Source organism: Poeciliopsis prolifica, unplaced genomic scaffold (genome assembly GCF_027474105.1).
Source record: "Poeciliopsis prolifica strain line A6 unplaced genomic scaffold, Auburn_PproV2 SCAFFOLD026, whole genome shotgun sequence".
Lineage (NCBI taxonomy): Eukaryota > Metazoa > Chordata > Actinopteri > Cyprinodontiformes > Poeciliidae > Poeciliopsis > Poeciliopsis prolifica.
Window position 1 is genome coordinate 5,418,195 of NW_026562401.1, and position 9,256 is coordinate 5,427,450.

General features: G+C 36.9%; 1 protein-coding gene across 1 annotated transcript; it reads left to right on the forward strand.

Annotated features, from left to right (window-relative positions):
- The first annotated feature begins 912 nt into the window (after positions 1–912).
- Positions 913–3,686, forward strand: LOC129371430 (cytochrome c oxidase subunit 6B1). Its single transcript, XM_055048013.1, has 4 exons — positions 913–1,022; positions 1,515–1,653; positions 2,612–2,712; positions 3,146–3,686. The coding sequence occupies exons 2-4, from the start codon at positions 1,548–1,550 to the stop codon at positions 3,197–3,199; spliced, it is 261 nt and encodes an 86-aa protein (XP_054903988.1). The 5' UTR covers positions 913–1,022; positions 1,515–1,547; the 3' UTR covers positions 3,200–3,686.
- Positions 3,687–9,256: the final 5,570 nt, after the last annotated feature.

The following is a 9,256-nucleotide window of genomic DNA, read 5'->3' on the forward strand; positions in this document are numbered from 1 at the left end:
CTAGATTGGATATAAGCATGAATAGTTGTTTGATCAAGATTGATTTCAGATATTCACAAACTCTTGTAGTAAGACAACAAAAACTAAGGTGGATTTAAAAGTCAACTAAATTTTGGTGCCGTACAACTACTTCCACATCAGTTATAGGAGGATGAGTATAGAAGATAGGTGGCAAGTGAAGATTGGCATAGAAAGACATTTTCACTGTCAAAATTTAAGATATGACAATTTGATGACACAGAGCAACATTCTGATGCACAGCAATACTAAACTTTAGTTAGACTACAAGTCATTTCCCATTACTATTAATAAAAAAATAGACTGCTTTGTTACCATTGTGGCATTTGGAGATCAAGTTAAGATACAGTAATCACTATACACTGTAGTGCTTTACCCTGCTCTAACTGATACATTTTCTGATTGATTAGTTTCAGAGGCTTTAAATAATAATAAAAATGGATTGAGAAAAGTGTTAGTTATGCTTAAAATGTGCTGTTTTTTAATGATCGTATATGTATTCATTCTATATTATTTATTAGTCTTTAAAATGCCAGAATTTGCACGTTCGTGTACATTTCTGAGAAAATCTAATAAGGCATCAGTAGCTCTTAATTTGATTAAAATCAAATTATGGAAGCACGTTTCTGCCACTCTGTTAAAAAAAATCTCATTATAATGAAATAGTATCTCATTATAATGAAATAGTATCTCAAAATAATGAGATAATATCTTATTATAATGAGATATTTATGTATTTTTTTAAGAGTGGCGGAAACAGGCGTCCATACCAAATACCTCTTTACTCTTACTTAAGTCATTTCTTAGATGGTATGTTTTTACTTTTACGTGACAAAAAACTGCCTTGGGGTAATACGTTTTCTACCCACCTCTGTCAACAACTGCGATTAACTTCAGTTGATTACAGCATGTTGATAAACTCAAACTCTGCCTCCATGGACTCCCAGAATCCTTTGCGGGACTGGACCTCTTTCCTGTGAGGACGTAACGAGCAGCATCTCAAGGTTAGCTGTAATTTACTTCGAGAATTAAGGGTTTCCTTTAACCATCTGCTCCACTATCACTTATTGGTTTACAGACGAAAACGTAGATAATAATCTGCCGTTCTCTGAATGTCTGTTAATGATGACAGCTATATAGCTCAAGTCCTCAATCCGTTAGCTTGTAGCTAGCAAAGGGTAACTGTAACGACTTTGTCAAGAAACGGTGTCGGACTTATTTGAATTTAACATAAGCAGCCAACTACCAGCTGGCCTTTAAAAAGACTTTAGTTTCCAAAGTCTTTTTCAATAAAGCATCAATAGCTCTTAATACGTAAGATAACAAAGCGTGAGTGATTAAAATGAAATTAGCATGGGTAAGCTAAATATTAGCTTAGCCAACTTGAAATATTATGTTTTATAGTTTAACCATACGATACAGTTGACCGTCATGATATTCTTCCATTTTCATACACACGCTGTAAGTGTTGTTTATTGAAACGCCCTTGTTTTCAGCATCCCTCTGACCGCTTACTGAAGCCGACAACCATGGCCGATGTTATGGAGGAGAAGATTAAAAACTACAGGACGGCTCCCTTTGACGCCAGATTCCCCAACACAAACCAGACCCGCAACTGCTTCCAGAACTACCTGGGTGAGGACGTCCCCATATTCCGATTACACACATGAAAGTGTCACACATGAAAGTGTCCTGTTATGTGACAGGATTGTTACGTAACTCCTGTCAAACACGACCTGAAGTTAAAACAACAAAACAGGAACAATAAAGGTCATTAAGAAACTGCATGATATTAATACTGCTGTTTATGGGGTTTCAGTTTAAACTAGAAATTATATTTGAAATCTGTTGCATTGGTAATTTTAAACATGTATGTATTAAAAAAAACAGACATTCAGCATCATTATAATGAGGTTTTGTAGGCTGGATTTGTCAAAGAAATCAAAACAAAAACATTTAACTCTGTCTGCTTGTCTACCACACTGGGATTTCACTTTAAAGTTATTCACAATGTGTTCATTTTAGGCCTAAGGAAATCTTTTATACTTTAACTCTTTTTGTTGTTTTTTGTTCTAAACAAACAAGTGAGTGACTCTGTGCTAAGCAGTTTGTTGCTTAAGTACAACTAATTATTACAGAAAAATGTTGCGTTAATATATTTATTAAGCCTTTTAATTTCTGAAATATTTACTATTTGTAGCAAAAATATAACACTGACAGCTGAGGTCACAATTGTGATTATTCCAGCATTTGTACTTCAGTTTTTCTTATTCATTTTTGGTCATTTTTAAATAATCAAAGGTGTGATGTCAGTGCTTTCTAACATTAAATATTACAGCAATTATAAAAACAGATTTTTTTATAGACGTTTATTCGTTTTTTGCTTGATAAGATTTGATCATTTTCGTACCAGCTCCTCTGAGTAAAGTGTAAACGATAAAATATCCTTCACTTGTTATCACAAATGTCAGCATATTGCGAGTTCTAATGGCAGTCGAACTGTGAGTTATATAACCAAAGATGTTAATTTTTTAATCTGCGAGTTTCTTGTGAAATAATAAAAGTTCAACCTCTGGATTATTTTGTGCTGCAGATTTTCACCGATGCAACAAGGCCCTGTCAGCCAAAGGCCAGGATGTGTCTCCCTGTCAGTGGTACCAGAGGGTTTATAAGAGCCTCTGTCCAATGGGCTGGGTGAGTATTTTTAATAATAGTAATAAATTAATATATTTTATTTAAGTCAACTTTCAAAACACTAAAGGACAATGTACATACAAGATAAAAGCAACAATAAACCAACAAACTATCAGCAGCTTGTGCTAATTGAACATTACAGAGAATATTCATGTTTGAAAAGATGAGTTTTGAGGCAGTTTATAAGCCAAAGAAAGGAGTCAATGTGACAGATATCAGGTGGCAGCTGACCCTTTTTTTTTTCTTCATTGCCTTGAAACTATTTGTATTTCATACTATTGATTTGATAATTAAAAAACAAACATGCAATATATAGATTTAGCCATGCTTAATGCTGTCATGTATTTGCCATAGACAGAACAGTTAACTGAAAGCAGCTGCTATGCAGAATCTCTGGTTTTGTTTACCAAGACCTCTTTAACATCTTGTGCAGGTGGCTAAATGGGACGACCAGATAGAAAATGGAAGTTTTCCTGGAAAGATCTGAAGTCAGAAGCTCCTTTCCGGTCGTAATGTTGTTACTCCAAACCCGTACCTCTGTAGTATGGCTGAAGACATCTCCATCACATCCGTCACTTTGTCATCAGTGTGACCAATTTAAACTGTAAACACGCACAGCTGTTACCATGTGACGGTTTAGTTTTTCTCCCTTTATAATCTATAGATTAAGTCACATTGTTACAAAGTTTGAGAAATGTGTTTAGTTGTAGCTTTTTGCCAGGCACAGTAAACAACATTTTCAGCATGTGTCGGTTCTGGTGGAAATGTTACAAATTTCTTTCCCTTTGTCGTTGTTACTTTAACCCAGATTGCTAAATATTTCATCACAGAATCAGATAAAATCATCTGGGAACTCACAGTTCATTACTGAAAGGACTACCTCGGACATTGTGTTCACATGTGTAGTTTGGTCAGATTCAGATTTCATTGAGTTTAAAACATTTGTAAAATAAAAATAAATGTTTCAACTCCTACTGATTTTGTTGACTGATTTTTATCCAGCCATGGTAGCTTCCAGGTTATCACAAAAAAAAACAAAAAAAATGATTTTTGTCTTCACAGTGACCTGGAAGCCATAAAACAAGATATAAAAATTTTATTTCTGTGTCAAAAATGTTTGGCCCCTGTCTGTTAAAGACACTATTACAATTTCACCAAATGAATTCAAGACTGTAACGGGTCTTGGATGTGTTTTGTTTTTTTTTCTATTTTGAATTACCGTCATTGTGAAAGGAAATAAAACCATATTTCTTAATATAAGCATGACATCTCTGTAGGTTAAAAACACTTTATGTAAAAAAAAAAAAAAAAAGTCCAAGAGTTGCTGTAGTTCCCTCTGTTGGCCGCACAGTGGCGCCCTGAGATCAGTTGGAAAGGAGCAAATGAACGTTAGACAAAAATGGAACTGAAGAAAAGCACGTGGTCAGATTAGGCCCAACAAACAACCATGTTCATTGAACATTTCCAACTATTACAATCAATGGCTTGTTCATTTCCACTAGAAAACTAAAGCAGTGAGAAGCCTTTAATTGCTTTTCAAACAGAAATAATTTTCTCTGGTTCAGCTTCTGAACATTGATATGAAAACCTCTTTTGACCTGCAATGTGGTTTGGATAGCTGATTTTAAATGTTTAAAATAACACAGAAGAAGCATTCTTGATGTCTATGGTATCACAACTTGGGAAATACCTTTATTTCTTTTTTTTTGATAACTTGAATCACAGCTGCATACAGATTAACAAACATGTTGCTGATTGCTTCATGCAGATTAATGTTACACGCAGATTAATGTTACACCCAGATTTATTCAAGTCTGGAATCTACAGCTGGTATGTTGTATCAGGAGGGGCTGTGTGGAAATGCACACTATTAACCCATGTCAATTAAACAAGGAAAGCTTCAGCTAAAACATAAACATATAAAACACCATTACATTCTCACAACTTGTTAATCCATGGTTAAACTATATGTATATGCTGATAAAATAAGTTTCCTTCATGGTTTTACTGACTGACAACAGAATGAAGGTTTTTCTGTTTCCAGAGTGTAGATGAGCAAAGTTGTGTGTCAGCTATTTTCTTCATTGTGAGTTAGATGTAGATGACAAAACTATTCTGGTAAAACAATTGTTTCCAATTTCCCTGGGAGTATTTAGTCGTTGAAAGGTCAGGATCAAATTGTAACTGATCCTGCATCTGGAAAGTATTCACCGTGCTCCACTTTTTGCTCATTTTGGTATGTTGCAGCCTTATTCCAAATCGTATTAATCTCTTTTTTCAGAATTCTACATGCAAATATCAAATTGTGATAAAGGGGGAAAATGTTTTGAGTGTTGAGAAGGAATCCAAAATAAAATCACATTTACATTCATATGTACAACATTTTCTTAATACTTTATTACTGGAACTCAAAATTGAGCTATTTCCATCGATTGTCCTTAAGATGTTTCTAACTTGCATTTAACCTGAAGTAAAAGAATTGCCTTGAGTCGCAAATCTTGGGAATCATTTCCAAATTTCTTCTGCTTTGAAGGTGACGATGAGTTCAGTGACCGACATTATTGGTAAATGGAGGAAGTTTGTAACCACAAGAGGTGGCTAGATATCTGAACTGAACGATCAGGTGACAAGGGTCTGAATCGAGGAGCTGACCAAGAAGCCAACGGTCATCAGGAAATGTCTGCGAGACATCTCCGACCTAACATAGTGGATATATAAAGAATAAAGAATTGCAAAGAATGACTCAAACTAATGAAGTCATTAGTTTGAGCCTTAAGGTTGGCTTAAAGCTATGATTGCTGACAAAGGTGAATCGACAAGGTATTAAACTAAGAATGTGAATGTATTTGATGGTTTTCTACTTTTCATAAATTTGCAAAGCACAATTTTTTACATGTGTTCATGATGGGGCATTTTATTGAGGAAAGAGATTAATTTTATACTATTTAAAATAGGGTTGTAAAATGCTAAAATGTGAAAAAGGTGAAGCACTTCCTAGAAGCAATGTAGATAAATTAAGATCAAATGCTGTTTCAGTGGTAAAAGAAAGTCATTGTAAGGTAACAGGTGGAATTTCTCCAGATCAGCTCCATGGTATACATCTGAACTCCGTACAATGAAAACTGCAGGTCGTGCCCTGGAACGGCAGTTTATCTCCAGTGGCTTAGTGGTCCACAAACAAGCCTATCGCGAACACCAAAAGACATATTCCAGAGCACTCACTGCAGCAGGATCCCGTTATTTTTCCCTAAAAATTTCGAATAGCCGTGGGAATTCCAAACAGTTATTCTCTGAAATAAACTCTCTGGTCAAACCTTCAACATACATGCATACTGATACCAGTATGGATCATTGCAATAGATTCATGGACTTTTTCATTAATAAGGTGACATCAATCCAGTCTGCTCTCTCTGTAGTAGCTCAATCTCAAGTTGATATAACTCTCCCCATGCAAAGTAACACATTTTCAGCTTTCTCCGTTGTCACCCAGTCAGAGGTGGAGAAGATCGTAAAAAGCATGAAAACTTCCACCTGCGTGCTAGATCCTCTCCCCACAGCATTACTTAAGTCTAATATTACAGCCATTTGCCCATTAATCACAACCATTATTAATCAGTCTTTGTGGGCCAGTCAGGTTCCCCCAGCTCTTAAAACTGCAGTCATCCACCCTTATCTGAAAAAACCCTCACTTGACCCCAACATCCTTGCCCATTACAGACCTGTTTCAAATTTACCGTTTATATCCAAAGTTCTGGAAAAAGTTGTGGCAGCCCAACTTCATCAACATCTTCACATCCATAACTTCTACGAAAAGTTTCAGTCTGGTTTCCGTTCCGCTCACAGTACAGAGACAGCTCTGGTTCGCGTAATGAATGACCTTCTCATGACTGCGGACCAGGGCTCAGCATCTGTTCTCCTCCTCCTTGACCTGTCGGCTGCATTCGACACAGTGAACCACACCATCCTTCTCAACAGGCTACAGTCAGAAATTGGACTTTCGGGTACAGTACTTAAATGGTTTCATTCATATCTTACCAATAGAACTGAATATGTTTCCTTGGGTCAGTGTAAATCTTCAACTCATACTGTGACTTGTGGAGTTCCACAAGGGTCAGTCCTCGGGCCAACCTTTTCACCATCTATATGCTCCCCCTTGGTCATATAATCGATAAACACAAGGTCTCCTTTCACTGCTATGCCGATGATACACAACTGTATATGAAAATGGACTCCACTTCTACAGTTCTTCCGTCTTCACTTCAGCTTTGCTTGGAGGAGATAAAGGCATGGATGACTGCCAACTCTCTTCAACTTAACAGTAATAAAACGGATGTAATCCTTTTTGGCACCCCTCATCAAACTCAGTCCTCTAATCTCAGCAGTATCTCAATATTTGGTCTTAACATTCCCTTTTCTACCACCGTCACAAACCATGGAGTTAGGTTTGACTCTAACCTCACTTTCAACTCCCACATCCGTCATCTTTCTAAAGTCTCCTTCCTCCATCTCAAAAACATTGCCAGACTCCGCCCCTCCCTTTCCCAACCGGATGCTGAGAGGTTGATCCATGCCTTTATCTCCTCACGGTTGGACTACTGGAATGCCCTCATCGTTGGGACCTCTGGTAAAAACCTGCAAAAGCTCCAGCACATTCAGAACTGTGCTGCCCGGGTCCTGATGAGGAGGCGCAAATACGACCATATCACTTCTGCTCTTCATTCACTTCATTGGCTACCGATCAAACATAGAATACATTACAAACTCTGTCTGCTCACCTATCAATGCATCCATGGAACTGCTCCTGCTTATCTCAGTGAACTCCTCTCACCGCACGCTACCGCTCGAAGTCTTCGTTCCTCCACCTCCTTCTACTGCCTACATCAACCTAAGACCAAACTAGCCACTATGGGGGAAAGGGCTTTTCAGGTAGTAGCTCTGCGGCTCTGGAATGCCCTTCCAGAGTCCCTGAGAGCCCCACAAGGTGTGGAGGCCTTCAAAAAAGGTCTTAAGACTCACCTTTTTAAACAGGCCTTTTAGAACTGTAAGTTTTATTTTAAATTGTTAGTTTTAATGTTATTTTGGTACCACTTGGTGTGATATGTATTATTTTATGTTTTACTGTAAGCTTTACAATTTATCTTTTTTAGTCTCTGTAGCACTTTGAGATTTCTTTGAAATATAAGGTGCGTTACAAATAAAATTTATTATTATTATTATTATTAATTAAATAGGTGAAACCGCATGAGTGAGTATAGCCACGCTTTGCAAAATACTTGTACTACTGCAACTTCTTCATATTTGATCACATTGTAATTGTGAAGCAGAAGAAAAACTTTGCTTGTTTCCAAGTTCTAATACTCTCACCAAATAAAATATGAAGTGCAGTGTGCATTGAATACTATAATTTTGAACACTAAACTAAACTCACAAATTCTGCTTGAATGAGTGACATTCATTGAGGTCACTTGCTGCTCTAAGGTTAGACATTATAGCAGCAATAATGTCTAACTTCAGAGACATTAGGTTAGATACTATTGTATAACCTAATGTTAGACAATAACAATGGATATGCTGAGTACCTTGGATATTCAGCATATTCAATGTGTGCTGAATATCCCAAGTATTGGACACCTTAGATATAGGAAGTAGTAATTACTGTGACTTTTCTATCATCTGAAACCAGTCCACCCATTTTCCTCTGAAATTACCAAAGCATTTGTCATCCACACAACTGTGACTCACTGGACACTTTTTCTCTTTTGGACTTTTTTTGGTTTGACACATGGTTGTGTGTGTTAAAATCCCAGTAGATTAGCAGTTTCGAAAATGCTTTGACGAGCCTGCGTGATCCAACAACCATGCCATTTTGTAAACTTCAGCAAGTCCTTATCTAGATCCCTGGCTCGATTGAATGGCTGCCATGTGATTGGCTGACTCGTTATTTGGCGTATTTAACGGTGGTTGCTAAGTGTACTCAAAGCTGACTTCCTGGAAATAATACTAGACATGAGATGAAATTTTAAAAACCTAAACATTAAAAAATAATATAAAAACGGAACCAAAGACTTCCAAGTCCACGTCAGAAATTTTATGTTTAGTAGCAAAGTTCGAGGTGACCCTAAAACCTGGTTTAAAGTTGTTCTGTCCCAACTGCAGGAAGTTACTGCGTAATGAAATATAGTTTACAAAGATGTGACACACATTGTAGGCGAGCTTTATGGCTCTTTCCTGTCTCTCTCTCTCTCTCTCTTCCTGTGTCTCTGGGCAAGCTCGCTTTAGATACTTTATTTCTGGTTCTGATAATTAAAGGAGATTCTGCTAAATTTGGCTGAGGAGCCAGCTGATGTAGCTTGCCAGATTGGTATATTTATACATACCAATATATATATATATATATATATATATCAGATTTCTAAGCATTTATTGACTGGAAAGCACCAGGCATGAAGATCAGCACATCACTCTCTGTGGTTTATATTTGCAGCAAGGATGGTTTCCTTGCTGGATGACAAAACTGAATTCTGCAGAAGTTTAGAAGATCTTC